The sequence below is a fragment of the Lissotriton vulgaris genome, chromosome 9 (assembly GCF_964263255.1).
Source record: "Lissotriton vulgaris chromosome 9, aLisVul1.2, whole genome shotgun sequence".
Taxonomy (NCBI): Eukaryota; Metazoa; Chordata; class Amphibia; order Caudata; family Salamandridae; genus Lissotriton; species Lissotriton vulgaris.
In genome coordinates, this window is record NC_141697.1 from 288,955,310 (window position 1) to 288,977,360 (window position 22,051).

General features: G+C 44.7%; 1 protein-coding gene across 2 annotated transcripts in view; it reads right to left on the reverse strand.

Annotated features, from left to right (window-relative positions):
* Positions 1 to 1,216: 1,216 nt before the first annotated feature.
* SEL1L (SEL1L adaptor subunit of SYVN1 ubiquitin ligase) overlaps positions 1,217 to 22,051 on the reverse strand; it is a 235,417-nt gene continuing 214,582 nt past the window's right edge. For both annotated transcript variants that reach the window (XM_086937596.1, XM_086937595.1), the window contains exons 18-21: positions 21,847 to 21,921; positions 11,052 to 11,224; positions 10,287 to 10,415; positions 1,217 to 2,390 (exon numbers count right to left, since the gene is read on the reverse strand). In XM_086937596.1, coding sequence (XP_086793722.1) covers positions 2,148 to 2,390; positions 10,287 to 10,415; positions 11,052 to 11,224; positions 21,847 to 21,921 — 620 coding nt within the window. In that variant the 3' untranslated portion in view covers positions 1,217 to 2,147. The remainder of the gene's footprint in view (positions 2,391 to 10,286; positions 10,416 to 11,051; positions 11,225 to 21,846; positions 21,922 to 22,051) is intronic.

The window sequence follows — 22,051 nt, forward strand, 5'->3', positions numbered from 1 at the left end:
TCTTGCATCTGTTTGGGAGTCGCCAACGGTATGGCAGGTAGGCCGCGGACTCCCAGGCTCCAGAGGAGCCGCAGTGGAGAGACCCCTGTCCCCCTCGTCCACCTCGGAGGAGCGATGGGGGGGGACATCGGAGAGCGAACACACTTCTTTGACTTTTTTTATGGATTTGCATACCGGAATCCAAAGGCGAAGACTTGGAATCTGAGGAGCGATGGCTCCGGTCCCGCGAGCTGTCACAGGAATGGACCCTGGACCCAGAGCGGCGGTGTGACGAATGCCGAACTTCCAGCAATTTCTGACGCCGCTCCCGCAAGGCTTTCGGGCCATGGCTCAAAAGTCCTGGGAGTCGTGATCGGTCTCCAGGCAGTAGAGGCAAATATTGTGGGGGTCCGCCACAGACATATTGCGGCGACAGGCCTCACAAGACTTAAAGCCAGGCATCCCTACGTGCACCAGGACAGAAAATAGGGAGACAAAAGTCTCAAAATAGCGGTCAAAAAGTGACCAAGGCACGTGCTCAATCCGAATCTGCACTTGCTGGCGCGGAGAAAGAAAGGACTGACATCAGCGCACATGGGTGGCGCCTAAGTACTCTCCGTGACGTCATCTCGGCACCGACGACGCCAGTGATGGACGCAGAGCCGCAGGACGCCACCTACTGACGTGCAGGGGTACTGCTAAGCAAAAACTTTCCGGATCCAGTCTGGCGCAAGGGGATATTCTAAGGTAAGGAATCTATTGCTAACGTGTCTTTCAGATGGTTATGGTTTACAGAGTCTTTTTTATATACTTCCCTAAACTTTTTAGACATTCCATCTTCCTTAATTAAGCGTCTCCAATCTGAAACTGCTCCGCATGATGGTTTATCAATAGCGTACTATATCCTAGGTCTTTTAGGTTTCGGTCACTATTGAGATCAGGAACCCTTTTGAACCTCAATCAATGTAAAGCCCAAAAAGTATACACTTGTATCCCTAAACACTCACAGCCTCCTGATGCTACTGGAGTTTAGGGCCATATTAAAGGAATTACCATCTCAATTTTAGATTGGTTAGTAGAGAATGAAAATAAAATAACTTGTGAGACAACATGACATGGACCCAGTTAGTAATTCCTTTAACCTGAACCTTCTTTGACCTCAAAGAAAGTGTGAACACCATAGAAAAGTTGAATCTAGAAAAACTGTAATTACAGTGTATGTTGGAGTTTGACATAGTTTGTGGTATTTAAGCAGTGTCTTCACTTTTTTATTTAAATTTCCACACTTTTAATTAATCATCCCAACATCTCTCAAGCTCCATATCTCCTCTCAAAATTGTTGCAAGTCTTTTGCCATTTAAAAAAATATAGACGCAATTTCCCCCCTCCCACAATATCTGCAGCTCCTGTTTATTCCAGACAAAGTATTTGTTTGGCTACAGAACATATCCATGTACAATGCCTCATTTCAACTTGGACAGCGGGGCTGGTGGTGCCTATTGCACAGCGATTCATTGTTCTGTAGACTACCACAGAAGAAAAGTAAACATTGTCAGAGTTAAAAGACCTATGCAAGAGAGGGAGTGTGGACATGAAACTGAGACTTTCAAAAGTATCAGACTGGTCAAGTCTCTAAACACTTGGGAAGAGCGGAGAGAAATCAGCTGATTGTTTTTCGAAGGCATAATTCTGTTTTAAAAAGTCATTCTCACTTAAAGTCCCAAACTCTGCCTTTTAAGCTTAAGAAGCCTAAATGTATCCTTTGTGCCCTTTTTTTTTTTTTAAATAAAAGTGAATAATGTTCAACTGACAGTAGGCCCTGAGGGATTTTCAGTCCAAAGATTTGTAAAGACGTTAACAAAGCAGCTGACTCTTTCCCAACAAAAATAAAATTATGAATACCACAGGCATTGTTGTTAAAACTGCAAACTGCTGTTCAACTGAAACTTAATGAAAAAAAAAAAAAATGAAAGAAAAGCCAGTGAACAGTTTTGTTCCAGAAATATCTAAACACGCAACTCAGTCTATGCAGAAAAAGTTACTTATTCCCCAATCCAAAAAAATATGGTAGGGGCTATTTCACTTAAAGTTGCACAAGGAACTGCAAATGTTTCATCGTAAATTGCCAAGGAAGAAAATATTGATGGACGAGGAGAGACATTTTTTCTTCATGGTTGCGGGTGTTCCTGAGGCTGTGCAGGTGGTTGTTGTGGTGGTTGCGGCTGTTGTTGTTCTGGCTGAGGATCTGGTGGAGCCTGTCTTCGCCCTGCTGCTCGTGGTACAACAGGATGCGGTCTCTGCCTGTAAGCAATTACTGTTCCTAACAACAAGGCAATGATGGTCATGAGGTACAGGTCCCACTCAGGTCCCAACAACTGATCCATATCCACTTGGGAGAATAACTCGTTGACCTGAAATAAAGACAACAGAGTTAATGAAAGAAGGCATCTCCCAAAGTAGGTAGAGATGACCTTTCTAATGTAGAACCTAATTCTGTGTGGACTATTATTAGGAAGGGTAACCCTACCCAAAACAAATATTGCTGGTGCAGGGACTGGTACTGAACGAAAATTTACTTACTTTTGGTAACGATCTTTGCGGTGGATACCCAATCTATTTGCAGAATCCTCACTTTTGAATATCCCAGACACAAACAGGATCCAGAACCTTTTCAACAGGGCTCTGGTGCTGGTAGGTGGCCCCTGGTCAATCTGAACGCAGGAAGTGTGGTTGCTGTGACGTGACTGGAGCCAAAAAAGCTGGCAGCATGGCACCCTGACAGATAGCCCAAGCACTAACTTTAAAAATTATACATATCCATATCCAGTACTGGTCACACATAAGAAACAGGCGCTGACTCCGTGGGACGTTCTGTCAAAGAAAATAATGTTTCCAAATAGATCACCTTAGACGCGTTCGGGCGGACGAACCGTATATATAAATTTTTTTTTTCATATTCACTGAAAAAGCCTTAGGTTTCAGGGGCGTTCTAGTTAGCTGGACATTTGACACGTACAAAACCATAGAAATTCCACTGTTATAGTTAGTTCAGCTAACTATAAATCGCGCCCTGGAATGCATTGCTCATGACGCCACATATTACATAATTCATGGCATGGCCAGTGACCTCACTGATGACATCATCCAGTGACTGTGTTTCTGTAAAGTTTAAATATGTTTTACATATATGCAAGAAGTATTGAATAATGAGTGGGTGTATAAGTGTCTGGATAGACGATTTAGCAGGTATGTGACAGATTGTATAAGTGACTAATTAAACGCGTCTTACTGAATGCATGGGTTACTGTATAAACTGTGTTAATGTCTGTATCAGTGTGTCTGTTGTTGTGTAAACTGCCACATGGGTTGGTTAGTAGGCACATGAGTGTCTATATGGGTTATTGTTTGTTTGCCTGAGTATTTGTATGGGAAACTGAGTGTGTGTGTGGGCTTGGGAGGTGTGTGACTGTGCATAGATGTTAGAATGGTTGATTCACTGGATGTTCGGGTTCAAGAAGGCATATGGAAACAGCTGTATGGGTGAGTGTGTCTCTGTATGAGTGTGTTGGTGAGTGAATGGAAGTCTCAGTGGTCATGTCCTAGTAACTACATATGTAAAAGGCAGTGTGTGTGAGCTGGAGTATATACACAACTATATGTGAGACTGAGTAATTCTGACAGTGGCTGTTTGAATGAGGGTGTTCTTATATCAGTGATTATTTAACAGAGTAAGTATGCATTACTATGTGTATGAATAAGTGAGGTGGTGTGTATATAATTGTATGGGTGAGTAAATGGGACTGTGATAGATTCTTTGCATGACTAAGTGGGTGTCAGAGTAATTGCATGGAAGAGTAGCGGTGTGTGATTGTTTGTATAGGTGTAGGAGTGTATATGATAGTATTGTATTTATGATTGACTGCGTGTATAAGTGATTGTATGGATGAATGAGTAGACGTATGTTTAGAACTTCCAATCAGGAAGTGCGTATGTAGTAACTGGTATAGTTGAGTTCATTTGGAAAATGGTTGTCTGTATTTAACAGTGGATGTATCAAAGGTTATATTAGACTGTGAAGAGGTGCATCAGATTTGCACGTGGATGATGTAATCAATGATGTCACTGACCATGCATGAATTATGTAATATGTGACATCATGAGCAATGCCTTGTGGGATCGAGTTATAGTTAGCTTAACTACAACAGTGGATTTTCTATGGTTTTGTACGTGTGAAAAGTCCAGCTAACTATAACACCCCTGAAACCTATGTTGTTTTCAGTGAATTTCAATGTTTTTTTTAAATGCTAATTTCTAACTATAACGTCTGTAAAACCTATGGTTTTTTTCAGTGAATATATATATCCGCTTGCAGAGGGAGAGCTAGATGCCGTCGGGTCACAAAGGCACAGTAGCATACTGGCTCGCAGAGAGGTGTGTCAGAGCAACAGAGCAACGGGCCTGCTAGCAGAGACAAAGCTACGTGCTAACCGCCTAACTCGCAGAGGTAGAGCTGCAAGCCAACGGGCTGACTCGCAGAGGAACAGCAACGGGCCGACGGGCCTGCCAGCAGACACACACCTATGAACTAACCGGCTGGCTCACAGAGGTAGAGCTGCGGGTCAGCCAGCTCACTGGCGCACAGCTGCGAGCCGATGGACTGGTTTCTAAAGGCATAGCCACGAGCCGCAATTGGTTCTGACCATTGTATAACAGATACATCATCCTGTACAATATCAACAACAAACGAAACAATGTTGTGTAATGGCAGTTATTTACTCTTGAATAATGAAAAATGCTGCGGCATCTTAAAAGGTATTCCATACACTGTGACTGTGTCACAACGTCTAGTTTGCTGGAAAAACGTGCTGTTTCCTCCGCCACAGGGAGATTCGATACCTCGAGTTGGCCTTCCCTTCCGACCTTGAAGGTAGAGTTCGACAATCTGAGCCGAATAAGAGCCTTATTGTCCCGGAAAGAAGTTTCTTTCACTTCTCCCCTTGAAACTTATGTCCTGCATGTGGCCAACACAACAACAGAAGTTCATAATCTTTTAAACACTGATCTCCCACAACATTTTGGTGAACTAATTCATTCTATTTTCAATGCTTCGCATTCCCTAGGGCTGCCGCATTTTTTTTTAAGCTTGTGAGATACAGCCTTGTAATTTCTTTTCAAATTATTTTGGGTGTGATCCCCGCTTTCATTCATTCTATTTTCTCGAGTGTTTTCCGCGGGTTGCCACTTCGACTAGCTTTGGCTGCCGGACTTTTCTTCTTGATCTGCATGCTTAGAAATGGCTGCTCCACTTGTGCTCGTTCACAACCCAGCCCTATTACAGCTACTTTGCAACCGCATGCTTGACTATTATGGCACCTTGCCGCTGGCCACTCTCAGCGTGGCTTACAATTAGTCTTTCCGCTATCCCTAGTATACTTGCATCCAGCCAGTGTTCTCATGCATTTCCTGCCCCTTCCAATGGGCGTTGGATCTATGCCTCACAAACACAGTGTCGCCTAACTCGGATTTTCCCTTACTGATGAACCCCTTGGTGAATCATGAGCGTGAATGTTCCAGTATTGGTTTCATGGCATATGCTTCTGCACTTGGTGATCTTGCTCAGTGGGATGTACGTACGGCTGCACATGATTTCCTGCAACGGAGTTACATCGAGTACCACGCAACTTGACCTGCTATGGTGTTGGAAGCAGCAATAATCAATGAGCACGTTTGCTCCTTCTAATTGCTCAATTGGATGGCCTCTATTTTTTCAGACGAAAATAATGATTTCCTATTGGAAGGTGTAACAACTTACTGCTCTTACACACCGATGGATTAATTTGGCTGTGCCACATGTTTTTTTTTTTCTCTCACCATGGTATTATTACATTTTTCTGTTTTGAACACTGTTGACATTCTTCCCCTACTTCATTTTCCTATATTTGATATCTGCTCTTCTTGGCACAGACTTTTTTGACTCTGTGTTCTACTCTGCTCACTGTGTGTTGGACCGCCCAAAGGGGACGGTGTCGTGGATGTTGTAGATGATTCTAGGACTCTAGTAAATATTCCTGATTTCATGCCCTTATGTGGTTATATCAAATCATACCCTTATACAGGCATAAGAATCATACCCATATTAAGACATAGCCAATGCAGTCCAAATACGGCAAGGCTACTCCCATAGACTCCTAGAAAGCACAACGTGTTCTTAAACAAACCAAGCCTCCAGCAGCCCGGGAATTCCCCCAGCTTCTGTATCGATTTGTCCTAGAACTCCTGGAGTCCTGAAAGAACTGAGAGTTCTTAGTGACGTCTTATGTCCAACCTTACGTCAAACTCAACACCTTCCAGGTATAAATATGCCAGCATCTGCCTTAAGCAACACACGGTGGTTTGGAGCAGATCGACTATCTACTTGCCAGACGCCCTGCTGATGCGAGTGCCGAAGGAAGCCGACCCACCCTGCTGACGCACTGAGAGAGACGCTGCCTTTTCTCCTGCTGCGAAATCCAGCTCCAGTGTTTCCCTGTTACCCTTGCGGGTTGCTGGGAGATCGAGTCCTGAGAAAGAGATACAAGACCTCCTTCATTCTATAACCAAGGTACGGAGCTGATTAGACCCACAGAGAATTCTTGATTCAGATTCTTGGCAAAAACTGTAACTCATCTACTCCTTCCCTGTACTAGGCTTAGGTTAGGTACATCGGGGTAGGCGTATCTTAGAAACACCAGTTGAGTACGTTTAGTCATTATTTTATCGTTGTATGTATTTTATCCATTTTAAGTATCTTATGGCTTAGTAACCATATAAATGCTTTTACAGTATTATTTCATAATACTCATTTCACTGTACGCGCTTTGCATTATGACAAGTATTGCAATTGTGGCAATTCACTTCTCTTGCGCAAGAAAGTAGACTGCTCAATAAATAACCTTTTTATTGAAAACGCCCGTCTCACTATTTCTCTGCACTCCTGGTGAAACTAAGCATGCACGATTAACTGAGTGAAATAGCTATCTATTGTTTCTGCGACTCTGGAGATATACTCCTTATTCTGGGGGAGCAAAGTTGTCATGTTTATGCGGTTGTCAGGAACTAATCCCTTCTGTGTGATCAGGAAAGTTAACACCTTGTTTACTCGAGAAAGTTACTAGTGACCTCTGAGCTAGCTGGCATTTCACAATTAAGTCTAACATATTCAATAGAGACCTAGTCGACTTCAGTCCTATGTCTAAACTATTGTTTATGTTATTCCAATGAGCAGAGCCTATTGGGAATATAGGAACAACACTACAGGGGTTAGGAGGTGCCAACGAACTTTGCGAAGTTAGCATGAGTTCATACCTTGCATCACAGCCATTTTAGCCGCCTTTTCCACACGACTCAAAATGCAATGGTTCTCATAAACACTTCTGTTTTCGCTGCTTCGCATGGGAACTGTCTGCCTTTCACTATTTCTGCTGTGCACTGAGTACTCGTCTGTGTACTGTGTTCAAGAGCAGAAAACAACATTGCTGGTTATTCAGCTTTGGCCCGTCCCATAACATGGAACAGACCTCCGCTTTTTAAATTTTGAGTGCTTTTAATATTGCACAGGATGCAAATTACACACTTGGAGAACAATCTTTACAGATGAGCTGTACTTGTCCGGAGATGTAAATCCTATCATGCAAGACTTGAGGTAGGGGGTTCCGCTGTCCAAGCCCAGAGGTCTTCCTTTAATATAATAAATATAGCTCATAACATGGGTAGGGTGTTAAGCGTTATTTGGCTTAATCCACCGACATTATAATATGCTTTCCCCATTCGTACTTTATGCAATTGTAACTATGCTGATTGTATTATTTACGTGCATTTCTTTGCTCACCTTAGCCCGCGTACTACATTATAGAGCTCGTTAGTTGAAATAAACATTTAAAACTATATAAAGTCTCTGGTTACTCACATTGTGAACAGGTATGAGTGTCTAAGCTAAAGAGTGTCTTGTTTGCATGAATTCTGAGAGGACCTGATTCGCATTGTTCTAAGATATCTAATCATTGGTAGCTCCGCTATAGTACAGAGAACGAATGAGCCAGAGGTCTTCCACCGATATAATAAACATAGCTCGTAAAATGGGGAGGGTGTTAAGCGCTACTTGGCTTAATCCACTGACATTATAATATCCTTTCCCCGTTCGTACTTTATGCAATTGTAACTATGCTGATTGTATTGTTTACATGCATTTCTTTGCTCACCTTAGCACGTGTACTACATTACAGAGCTTATTAGTTGAAATAAACATTTTAAACTATACAAAGTCTCTGGTTACTCACATTGTGAACAGGCATGAGTGTCTAAGCAAAAGAGTGTTTTGTTTCCACGAATTCTGAGAGGAGCTGAGTCGCATTGTTCTAGGATATCTAATCATTGGTAGCTCCGCTGGAGTACGGAGCATGAATGACCTACTATAGCTAGCCGGATAGAGATTTCTGTGCACTGAGGGTGTTTTTGGAACACCACAACATACTGAGGTCCTGGTTTCCTGTGAACTGGGGAGCGAGACGGTGATGTGGGGAGAGGGACCGTGAAAGGGGTATCTTGCACAGACAGAGCTTCAGTGTTGCTTCGCAAGAGGTAGAACAACGGACCCGATGGCTTGTAGAGGGAGAGATGCGAGCTGACAGACTGCATCATACAATGGCTAGCAACACTTCCTAGTTTCAACCGTTCACAGCCCATCAGCCGCAAGCTCGTGCTCATAACCCCATAGCCAATCAGATGTCAGAATTCCCAAATATCGATATCTGTCAAATTTGATATTTCTCAAAAACTACTGAATGGATTTACACCATGTAAACAAAAGCACGCTTTCTGGACCAAGACCTTTCTCCCTGCCAAATTTGGCGTAATTCCGTTCAGCAGTTTCAGCTGTAGCCTTGTCTAAGGTTTTCTATGGAAAATGCATTGAGAAGACACGTTTTGGGACCCCCTTTTTTCTCAGCCCCTCCCTTGACCAATCACCCCCAAACTTTCAAGATAAGAGCTGATCAAAAAAGAGAAACTTTTTGGTAAATTACGTAAAGATTTGTCAAACGACGCCAAAGTTATAAGCCCATTGAGGGCTCCAGGAGGGGAGCCGCGCAACCTCCCTCCCAACATGAGTGAAGCCCTGGGGCTGCGGTGGCCACAGCGGGACCCGAATCTCAGCGAGCCCCCGCTATTGCTTTTTAAGAAATACCCCCGGAATCTAGACCCACCCAGAGGCCTCATTAAAATAAAACGTGAGAACCCGCGACCCCAGCATTAATTGGGCTAAATTATCTTTTTTTTACGCCTTTTTGGCCCTGGAGATCTTTCTGGGACTCCCAGAGCAGGCCTAGGGGATCAGGGTGTTTCTTCCCTGTCCCTGTCCCTGTCTCTTGTTTTATATCTTTGTTACTCTGTTTCCTGGTGTCTCGCTTCTACTGAGTCACAAGATGGCTGCCAACACTTCCTAGTTTGGAGTGTTGGCAGCCAATCAGAGTGAAGCTCATGCTCGGGAAGCGGGCTCCGCCCAGATATCAAAACTTTTATTTTTCAAATTTCTCAGCAACTACTGAACGGACTCACACCATTTAAAAAAAGGTTGCTTTCTGATCCAAGCACTACCTTTTGCCAAATTTGGGGTAATTCCGTTTAGTAGTTTCGGCTGAAGCCTTGCCCAAAGTTTCCCATGTGAAATTGATTTTTTAACAAATTTTTTGAATTTCTCAAAAACTACTGAACGGATTTACACCATTTAAAAAATAGGTTGCTTTCTGAACCAAGCTCTACCTTTTTGCCAAATTTGGGGTAATTCCGCTCAGCAGTTCGGCTGTAGCTCATCGCAAAATTTCCTATAGAAATTAACATGAGGAAAACGCATTTTGGGACCCCCTGGATAGACTTTTTTGGGGAGAATTTCGCAAAGATTCGTCAAACGACGCCAACGTAATTAGCAAATCAAAAAACGCTTTTCCTATGGAAACTAGGTTGTAACTATAATTACCTACTGGCGACGACCAGTCGGTAATTCATTCATTTTTTTTTCTCTTTCTCTTCTGTCTCTCAATTTAGGAGAGCTTGGGGGGCATTTCTCCCACACAAAAATGAATTGAATATTAAATAAAAAAAAATATATTAAGCTTATGTATACTTGCATGTTAAAGGCATGCTTGGTAAAGGCATACAACCTTTCCTGACAGAGCCTACCAGTCTACTTAGGCTATAGAGTCAGACAGGTCAGATGTGGTCAAGACAGAGAGAGCAGACTTGGAATTTCTGGCGGATCACAGATTGTTACTCACATTGGCCTCCTGTAGGTATTGCAGTGAATAGACCATTCCGAGCTTACAAAGTGCCAGGAAGACTGGAACCTGCGCATCTGGGCTTGCTTCAGCTGCCATATCATAGAAGCGTTTGGCAAGGTGAATGTCCTGCAATGGTACAATTGAGAAAAACAAAAAGCAAGTAACAGATTAATGCAAAAGAACCAGAAAATGCTAAAAATATTATCTTGGGAGATGTCTTTCTTTCTTCTCATTTAAGTTCATTATTACATGAATCACTATATCATACAACCACTCTAAAACATGAAATTGCCTGCTCAACATCAGTTTGAATTAATAAAAAAAATTATTCAGCTATCGACCTGTAAACATCATGGACAAAACAGTACCATTTAGACACCAGACTGAAGACAAAGTAGTTACAGAACAGACATATGGCCAGGAGGAGAAGCAGATAAAAACAATTAATAAATCCATACCAAACAATTTATATGTCACAATTCTGACTTGCACAACTAGGGAAAAAAAACCTTACAGATATCTACAAGCGCTCATATGTTGTTCTTAACACTGAAGTTGATCTTAGTAAAACAAAAAAGAAATAATAATAATTACAGAGAATTTACTTGCATGCAATGAACAAAACAGTATTGACGCTTCATCATAAGACAAGAAGGCCTTTGTTTTAACTGATTAAATCTTTTAAAAATCTATGGCCAAAGTCAAAGACATTTCTAGCTTGTGATTCATCTGTCGGGCATCAGAAATTTGAGCAATGCTTACCTGCTTGATGCCCAATCCTTTTTCATGCATATATCCAAGATTAAACATGGCTTGAGCACTATGTTGCTGCTCTGATGCCAGGCGATAATGGATAGAAGCAGTCTCATAATCAACGTCTGTGCCCAAGCCATAGAAATGGTAATCTCCAAGTTTTATCCTTGCCACGGTGTAACCTGCGAATAAACCAAGGCACAGCAAATAATTATATATTCAAACTCCATACTGCTAATTTATCTTTAGTGGTGAAGCAGGATTTACTTTGTGAGATGCCTCATCACTAGGCCTGTACAATAGATATAAGTGTAAGAAGAAATATTACCTACCTGTATAAATACAGTTCTCCAGCACTGGTATCTTTATTAGATTCACATTTCTGAATTATTACCAGTCTTCAAGCTGGTAGTCCTATGGTGACTTTAAATTAGTAATGTGGTGCTAACACATCTAAAAAGACCTTGACCATTTTCTTTTTAGTAGAACAGTCACCTCAATGAAAACTCTCGAACTTCAGCCAATGAAGTTAGAGCACAGAACAAAATCCCTACCTCCACTAGCCCCCTCCTTGTCACATCCTCCCACCACAGGGCTACCATACTTCAGCTTCCAAATTTGTACTGTGAGAGAAGGTAGTCGCTCTGGTATCTTAAAAGGAGCATTGTTCTTTAATCCTACTCTTCAAGATCTTGGCCTATGTAATCAAGTGGTTGTCTCACAATTGTGGACAAGTTACATCACAGTCATAGGAAGATTGTTTCTTGTGTTTATCATGGGAAATGGAGCCTCTACGCAGAGGATCTTCAAAAGGATTTTGTTCTCTGCTTATTTTCAGCCCAGAAAGTCAGACTGAAAGATATGCGGACCCTTTTCTATAATAAAAAAAAAAAATCACAAAGAAAGAATGGATGGACTGCTCTTGTGGTTTTATAGGCGCAAGTTTAGAAAGCCTCTCCTCAAAGGATGAGTTGGACAATGCTCCTGAAGGGCCTAAACATTTTCTAATAAGAGAGCATACGGTGCACAGATACTGTGCAAAGACTCAATATGACAAGGTGCATTCATTATCCGAAGAGCCATATCAGATTATCTTAAAGAAGGTAGAAAAGAATGATGTCTATTCAATTTCTTTGGGTGGAATGTGCTGCCAAAAGGTTTTTGTCTAAACAGGAGTCTGTGGACCACTTAATGTCTAAGCCTGCGACTTGAACTCACATGCCTTAAACTCAAACAACATTAAGGGAGATGCATCGCTCCTACTGTTGATGACAATCTCACTGCCAAAGAGGAATCAGGGGAGGACAGTACCATCAATAAACACACCACTGATGACATCCCAACTGACAAGGCCCTTACTATATCTACCAGGGTTACCATAATTTCAGAGAAAGGGTTTCTGTCGGTACTGCTGCTCAAACACTCATTAACAACTAAGGTGTTGCCATAGCCACCATGCAAACTACTGGACAGACATAAATCTGAGGATGAATGTACTTATGACCTGGCCTCCAGTCCACCTCACTTAAAAGGTATACTGTCAAATTCCTGATGATTAAGAACCTGTCATATTATTGGAAGCAGAGGACTAAGGTTGCAAGGAGGATCACTTTACTCGCCACCAGTCAGATCAAGAGCACCCAAACAAAATGAGGTGGCCTTACAATTACAAGCTGTACTACGAGTAGGAGTAATATCACCCAAGATGCAGGTTCCTATATCATTATTTAGAGACCTTCAATAGAAGATGAAGGAATCCGGCTTGAAATATCCAAGACAGCCAAACCGTGCCACCATTGTAACTGCTCACAATGCAACCTCAGTTGCCCCCACCACCTTCACCAAGCTACTCTTTCAAAAGCATGCTTTCGAATACAATGGCCTCAGGAAACTCATGCCAGCCTCTGATATGCAAGACAACCGATTCACACTTATAGGAGAGAGAGAGACACTACAGATAATGATCAAGAAGAGGAAGAAGATTTACATACAATAGATGCAGAATGGGACAACTATATCACACCAACAACTAGCCCAGTCACCCTGTTTACTGAAAACGCACATTCACTAATAGTACCATGGCTGAAAACTAGAATAGTCATACTCCTAGGCTTTCTTGAAACGGGGGTAGCTAATGAACTTTGAAAGTGGAGGTATGCTAATCCGTAATCAATTTGCATTGTGTATGTGAGCCTACCCGTTTCCAAATGAGACTCCGCATAACAGTGCCTTTTGTCAACAGAACTTCCCTTTTAATTAATAAAAAGGCCATTATATTGCAGGCCTTTTCAAGGAGCAGTCATTAATTTTCCCAAGACTAGTCCTGGTCTGCCTCGCAAGCCTGACTTTCACGAGGAGTGTGAGCTCAGGCAGGAAGGCTTGAATTATTTACAACCCTCAGCTACAGTCAACATGCAGGAGCCCAATTTGAAGGACTCCTTAATTAGCTACCCTCATCCATAAAAACAGAAGGACTAGACTATCAGCTCATCAGGCAAAAGGGGAAAGCCCAAGTATCATCCAAATAGGCACCCTCAGTACCTCAACAGCTGACACTTTCTTTGTTTTTGAGGAAGGGCTACAATGTCAGTACGCTAGTAGCCAATCATCCCTCCAAAGAAATAGAAGACCCAAAATGGTAACTTCTATAGGACAGCAAGGAGCATGTTTGCTGAACAAACAACCATGTTCGTATACCATAATGTTGAAGCCACTTGCATGCCAATCACATTATAAAGCTGACAGTTTCCGCAAATGTCTTGAATCCAGGGAGGTGTGGTCTCGTACCAAATATCTACTTGCCAAAGGAATAGCATGCATCAGAGATGTACTTGTCCTGTAAAAAAGAAAAATACTTCATGTCCCTTTTGCTGCCTGTGAGGTGACAAAGGAAGGTCATGTATTATTAGATCAGAAGTCTGGTATCAGACCCTTTGATTATACTAGAACTTCTACCAGACTTTGGATTCTAGCAAGGGCTGGATTTTGCTACCTTTCTGGCTGGAAGTAGGTAGGTAGCAGTGGGTCCAGGGCTGGAATACACACACACAAACTTAAATGTTTTCATCAACTCCCTTCCAAAATCATTCCACACTGAAAATAAATTAACAGACTATGGCCTTTTTCAATGAGGGAGAATGAACACCCCCACCCCACCCCCACCCAAAAAAAACACAAAAGGAAGATGGAGTTTCTCTTTTGATTATATTGTGGATAAAAAAAAAAAGGTTTAACTAGTGCATTTGCAATCACTGCAGATTGTCGCGTGAGTAGAGTTAAATATATGTCAACAGTTAAGCAACATTTTTTTCCAGTTTCAATTTTATTTTAAAAGCAATCAATTGGTGAATGGATGAATAAACAACAATGTGTAAAAATGACTGATGCCCGGAGAATACGACGTCCCAGTGCTGAGACCACATAATGAGAAGTAGTGCACTTAAGTAGGAAGAAAATAGCCATGTTTTCAGCTGGTTGAGGCAAGAAAGTGCCATGCGGAGAGAAGAAGGAAGGGAATACCAAAGTTTGGCTGTGAGATAGACAACCGACTGGCATCTGATCCTGATACGATGAATGTAGGGGATTTTAATTAAGTGAGCATTCTCAGATCTGAGCTATCTGGTCAATAAGTAACCCTGTACCAGCTTCTGAAGGTAGGTGGTCCTCTCTTCGTGAGAAGTTTGTATGAGATCGTAAGTGCCTTGAATTTGATCCTGCTATGAACAGGCAGTCGGTGAAGTGTTTTGATATGAGAAGAGACAGATTTTTTTTCTAGGTAGTTTAAGGACAAATCTTGCTGCTGTGGTTTGAATAGTGGTTTGAAAAGTTTGAAGAATATTTGGGTAAACCCAAAGAGAAGGCATTGCCATATTTAAGGCAAGGAGTCCAAAATAGTTCTCAAATAATTTAATATTGATAAGCAGTTGCCAACAACCATGGAGATTTGAATGAAAGATCATGGTCAAGTTTAATGCCCAAGTTTTTTAATGTTTTAGGATTAGTGGGAGTAGGACCTAATTGCGGAGTCCACCAGCTTGAGTTTCTCACCAGGCTAACTTTCCTGAAGACTTTCTGCTTTATTCGAAATAATCTTTAACGAAGTACTGTACATCCAGGAGAAAACTGCAGAGAGGAAAGGCTTTGAAATGTTGCGGGTTAGATGACAGATTGTCACCAATGGTCATGAGCAGGGTAACATGGACATGGATAGTACAGAGAAAACAAAAGATTACTAGCTGGTTGAGAGGGGTTATGTAGATATTGAACAACATAGGGAAGATAGACCAGCTATGAGGTGCATGGTACTGCAGCAGAAATGTTGCGGAGTGATAAGGAGAAAGCAAGATTGATTGAGTGCTGTCTGTAAGAAAGGAATCAATCCATGGAAATACAGAGTTGCGACAGCCCAGGTTGTGAAATGTTTTAGCAGAATGGAGTGGAACATTGAGTCAAATACGGCAGAGAGATTGAGTAAAATGAGGGCGGCAGACCCATCTGCATTTGGTATAGATCGTATTTGTTCTGTAGTGGCCAAAAGGGTAGATTCAGTTCAATGACTCCGCCTGAACCCTGACAAGGAGTCATCAATGAAAGACTGGATTTCTAAGAAGCTGGAGAATTGCATGTTAGCCATTGCGTCTCAAAGGGCATGGGAATAGCATCTGTGCAGGCAGATCGGAAGCAAGTAGATGCAAAAACTTGCTTCCCAAATGTCTCCACCAGTTTAGATTTCTGATTACGGGGGGGTGTAGCAGAAGACATTTTGAAGTTTCATGAACGCTTTCATCACGAAAAGTTCAAAGGAAGGGTGCTGAGAGCAGAATGCAGTGCCTCTGTGGCAGGTCGATGGCATCTTGGAATTTGTCTGTTGACCTGAGGGCCTGAGCAAAGTGTGGTTCAAGCATCCAATAAGGTATCCATAAAATGTCTGCCCTAGCTGTAGAATGTCTGTCAATCCAAGGAGGACAGCTGGAGGTCAAGGACTTCAGACACCCTTTGCATTACCACAGAGTAGTTAGTGGAGTCCTCTGTGGCTGGGCTGTAGGATGAGAGAGAGCCCATTTCAGGGTAGGTATCAAGACCACTAGTTATCATAGGTATTGTCTTGATGGGGCTGAGTGAACACATCAACCATGCCATGATCATTGTCCGAGTCCGTGCCAAAAGGTGAGTCTAAAGTGTGTTGTCTCCCTTGTGGAGACAGCAGATCGATTGGTGGGAGCAGTAGGTGCGGGTACAGGCAAGGTCGGGCTGATGCCATCTCGGAGTCGGACAGTACTATGGGTATCGCCTCATCTGGTGTCAATGGATTGTGTACCTGTGTCGAAGTCCCAGGAACAGACGTGGACTGTGGTGCTGGAGGTAGGCTCAGAACTAGAGCCAGAGGCATCTTTTGTTGTTCTCAGAAGGTCCAACTGCTGCTGAGAGCGGACCAACTGGTGGTACTCTGAATGGAATCCTTCTCTGCTCCTTGGGGACTCAAGGGATGCTAGAGGGAGTCAGTAAAAATCCTAAAAACTGCAGCATGGCTATGTGGAACCCTTTGATCTTTTGTGGAGTGGCAGATGGCTCTGGAAACTCTGGCTGTGCCGGAAACAATTTGGGGATTGGCTCCAAAGTCTGAGAACTCTGGGTGCAAGATCAAGAGCCATGGCGCTGCCCCCGCGCCTGTGCAGGCGAATGCGAGTCCCGTTTCAAATTGTTCTATTTATTATTTTGGACTTCTCTAAAGTTTTGGATCACAATGAAAACTGGCTACTAGAGTGGCTTTGACAACTCCTGGAGCTGGAATGGGACTGAAACTGACTTGTACTGCGACTTATTTCGGCCTCTGCGAGAAGTCTTATGTTTAGTGATGTGAACTTCCACCTAATGATCCTGGATGGCCTTTTAGTTAATCGATGTGCAGTCACTGCAGGCTTTGGAGTCATGACCTGACCCCAGACACCACAAGCACTCATGGTGATTTGCCACAGATATTTGTTTACAATGGTTCCTACAGGGTTTAAAAACATTTTTTTAATGGGGTGACATGCCTTGCACACTTAGACAATTTGGAAATATATCGAGATAAATGTCCCTGAGAGACAGAGAGGGAGCTCCGAATTCATGTCTGGTGGCGCAGAAAGATACGGTGTGCAGATAAGATTTACACTGTATCACTTTTTCACTGTGCATCACTGTGCATCAACACCAGAGTGTGAAGAGTGCCTCCTAATTTGTTTGAGACTTTTTGACCACACCGGGACTTTTTGGGTGAGGGCTTTCATCCTAATAAGGAGATTTCCCTTTACATCTAAGGTGTCATACAATTCCTTTAGCTTTTCAGACCCGATCATTTTGCTTTGTTTTTGATTTGCAGTTTGGGAGAGAAGACAACATTGGTCTCTAAATCTCTCCTGGCCCTCTTTGTGTGTTTGAAGCCCTATAAAGAACTGTAGTATGTGGTTAAGGTGTTCTCCCACCCCACGAGTGAAACATCTGTGGCAATGGGCAAATGCATAGGTGGGTTGAGAAAAGGCTTGCCCAGATACAAGTTCTTATTACGATAACAGAGAAGGGTACAATGAATCCTGGGCTATACGAACACTAGATCTTTGACTTATCCACCGCTTGTACCATTGCCTCACTAGACACTCCTACAAAGGGCACATGTGCAACTTTGCAGTAGATACTTTTGAAATTCATGCAGCCATCATCCCAAACAATGTCATTACCATCCTTACCACAAAAGAACATTTTGTCTGAAAAAGAGGCAGCAGCTTCACCATCACAGCATTTAGGACAAATTCAAAAAAGAAAAAAAAATGTTCAACCTTCAGGAGCTGGGGTAGTGATTTTTGATACGGATGGTGTAACCTAACCTTTGTACCAGAGATACTGCTATCTGACTCATGCTCAACTAGATAATGTCCACACTGTTTTCAGTATGGTCACTTATTTGAAATAAGTCTTGCGCTTAAGAAAACAACTGTCTTCATCTTAATCTTTTTTTCATGAATTTTAGGAAAGCATGTAAAGTTTAATAATGTTTTATCAAGTTGTTTAAGTGTATATTATATGTCTTTTTAACATGTATGACATTTTACAATCGAATAAAGCTTACTTGACTTGACTCCCCCCCCCCCCCCCCCCCCCCCAAGAGTCTTATATAGCGCAAACTTGAACTGAAGGTATCTGGTATCAGAGCAATTTACACAAGCACACTAGTTGCTTTACATGAGGACACATTCATTTTTGTTAGGCATGGGGAGAATAAGTGATTTGCCCAGAATCACAGGATGTTCAGTATCATTGCAGAGACTCAAACCCAGTTTCCCAGATTCAAGGTCGACTGCCCTAGCCATTAAGCCAACTCCTCTCCCCTTCACCTTTACGTACAAGCAGAATAATGTGAAGTGCTCTCGAATAAAGTAGTGGGTTAATGGCCTGAGGTCTAGGATTGGCTGGAGATCCTATCTTTTCTAGGGTTCAAGAAGTATAGGGAGTGGATTCCTTCACTGCATTGGTAAGGGGGCACCAGCTTGATGATCCCTATGCCTAGGAGCACCTGCTCTTTCTTCCTTTGCTGTCTTAGATTGTTGTGACTAAGGATGCTGAATCAACAACAGCACCCACTAGATAGAGGTTATTTCCTCTGATCCAGGAAGAAAAAACCTTAGCAGCTAAGATCTGAGCCAGAGTAAGCATCTTGAATTTCTCCTTCCGGAGGAAGCCGTTGACGTTCCGTAGGTCCAAGATAGGGCGTAGGCCCCCTTTGCCCTTCTTGGGTACCAGAAAGTAGTGGGGGTAGCAACCATGTCCTACTTCTGGCCCAGAAACGCGCTCGATGGCCCCCTTGGCCAAGAGGGCCGAAACTTCCTCCTGCAGAAGCCGCAAGTGATCCCCCGATACGTGGTGGTGTTGCGGTGGCATGGCTTGAGGGGTCGTCTCTAAGGGGAGGGAGTAGCCCCTCCGGACGATCTGCAGCACCCACCTGTCCGAAGTGACAGTGCGCCAGAGAGTGGTGATGGCGATCCCTGCCCCCACTGGCGTCACATGGGCCGTGAAGCACGGACTAGGAGGGTTTAGAGGCGGATGCTGCGGGGGAAGGTGTGGACTGGCCTCGCCGTTGTCCCCGACCGCCTCCACGGCGTGTGGCTGGCAGCACGTGTGGGGACGCCCCTTCCTTGGCCACGAAAGGAGCGAAAGGCACCCGATTGCTGGCGCGGGGCCGAGAGGCCCAAGGACTTGGTGGTAGCCCTGGAGTCCTTAAAGCGCTCAAGCGCATGGTCTGCCTTGTCGCCAAAAAGGCGACGGCCATCAAACGGCATGTCCATCAGAGTGTTTTGGACATCTGCCGAAAAGTTGGCGGACCTTAACCAGGCGTGGCGTCTAACCGCCACCGTCGTTGCCATCGCTCTACCTAGTGAGTCGGTGGTATCCAGCCCACACCGGATGGAATATTTGGCTGCATCCCGACCCTCCACAAGGGCTTGGCTGAGTTTGGCCCGTACCTCCAACGGACACTCTGGCAGCACTTCCGCAACCGTCTCCCACAGAGAGTGGGTGTAGCGGCCCAAGAGGCATGCGGTGTTGGAAGACCGAAGTCCCAGACTAAGGGAGGAGAAGATCTTTTTTCCGTACTGCTCATTCCTCTTGGATTCCCTGTCCGGCGGAGCCGACAGGAATGCGGTCTGGGAATTAGAGGCCTGGATGACCTGACTCTCGGGGGTCGGGTGGGTGGACAGGAAACATGGGTCCCCCGGGCCCGGGCGGTGGCATCTGGCCACGTTCCTATCTATGGGCGAACCCGTAGCAGGCCTGGACCAAGTGCCCAAAAGAACGTCGGTAAAGGCCTCATTAAAGGGCAGCAGAGGCTCGGCCGAGCTTGACTGCGGTTTAAGGACCTCAGTGAGGAGGTTAGTCCTCACGCCCGCGACGGGGAGCTCAAGGCCCGAGGCCTTGGCAGCCCTCATCAACACCACACTATAGGTTGCCCTCTCCTCCGAAGCCACGGTAGGAGGGGAGACAAAACCAGTGTCTGAAGAGGTGTCCAGGCAACTGGCCTCCCCAAATTTCCCTGTCCAGTCCTCTTGAGACTGACACTCTTTGGTCAGAGGGTCCTCAGACCCCTCCCAATCCTCCTCATCACCCATCTCCTGATATTCAGGGTTTTCAATCAATGGGGCCGGTCATAGAAGTGAAAATCTCCAAACGCCGTTGAAAGCGGCACCCAGCGGCGCCGTTCCGACGTCGGAACCGGAGCGAAGGAGGCATCAGGGGCGGCGCCGTCATCAGACCGACCCCGGGGGGGGGGGGTCGTACGGTCCACCGGCGACGATCCAGATCCCGAAGAAGGTCCAGTGGGGTCCCGCGGCACCGGGCCCGAAGGCGCCGGCGGCATCGGGACCGCTTGACCCTGCGGCGCCGGGCCCGAAGGCGCTGGCAGTGTCGGGACTGTGGGGCCCAGCGGAGTCGGGGCCGAAGCACCAGACTGCGCCGGTGCCGAAGCCCGCGACCCGCTAGGGGCCCCAGACTGGTCCGCTGGACCCGAAGGCGCCGCGGAGCCAGTCGGAGGAGAGGGACCTCATGGCCAAGAGGAAGCACTATCTCCTCCGGCGTCGTGTTTCGCCCAGGGACCGGAGGGTGTGATGCGGGACGCGACACCCGCGACTCCGAAGGAGTCGCGTGGGCGGTGCCACCCGAACCCCCGGCCGCATCGCGCGAGCGTCGGGGGGGAGTCAGAAGAGCGATGACGCCTCTTCGACTTCTTGTGCTTCTTACCTGACGACGACTTCGACCCGGAGGAGTGGTGCCGACTCTCGGAACTGTGGTGACTCCGAGCCCGCGACCTGTCCCTCGACCTCCCGTGGGACCGGGACCGCTCACGGCGCGGGCCGACTGCCGGAGTTCGAGTCGCCTGCGGGACCGCTCCCGTCTGGCTTTCGTAGAGAGGGCACGGCAGTCAGAGCAGGCCTTGTCGTCGTGGTAGACGCCTAGACAAGTTAGGCACAGGTGGTGAGGATCCGTGACCGACATTGTGCGGTTGCAATCCTCGCAGTGCTTGAAACCAGGCATCCCTATGGCGCTGATCGGAGTCGTAAGACTTAGAGAAATGATCAAAAATGATCCAAAAAAGTTAGTCAAAAATTGACTAAGGGTTACTGCTTTTTCCAGATCTGCGCTTGCTGGCACGGAAAAAAGAAGAACTGACATCATCACGGCGCCCACGACGGACGCGAAGCCGCAGACGACGCCTACCGACGCGCAATGGTACTGCTACGCAAAAGTTTCCGGATGCAGTCTGACGCCTGGCGATATTCTAAGGTAAGGCATCTATCACTAACGTGCCTCTTTCAGATCAGAGTACTGTAAGGGTACACTGTTGTAGAAGGGATGTTGTTCTGACTGTCACGCACCCTCCTTCCCAGTGCGGTGTCAGAAGCAATGGGTAAAATGCTGGCACTAAGCGAATATTCTCTTCACCACATGCTATTCTCGGGGCTGGACCAAAGTGTGTGTCACAATGCCAACAAGCTAATAGCTGAATTGGGAAGACCCATTGCCCTTTTGTATGTATGCTGCTCTGTGTGACGAACCAAGAAGAGACTGATGCACTCCCAGACCAATAAATTATATGGGCTCACGCATAGCAAATTTTATGTAAATAATATTAAGTATTATTACATTTCTTGTGAAAACAGGAGGCTAGCAATAAGCTAAAGCTATCTCTAGGCCAGACCTAGAAAAATAAACCATTGGGACGGGCATTAACTGAACACAAATACAAGTATGGATGTTCACAAAAAGCACAAACACTCACCTTGTGAAGCCGCTCTGTTCCAGTGTAGCAAGGCCCTAGGGAATGTCTCATTCTCTCCAATAATATTTGCTTCTTCTGCAGCAACACAAACAGGAGAATCGTGTAAGAAACATACCAGGATTAGATCAACATAGTGTATTTTTACTTCACAGGTCTTATGGTAGCATTTATTATCTGCAAATAAAACACAAAGCCATAATACAAA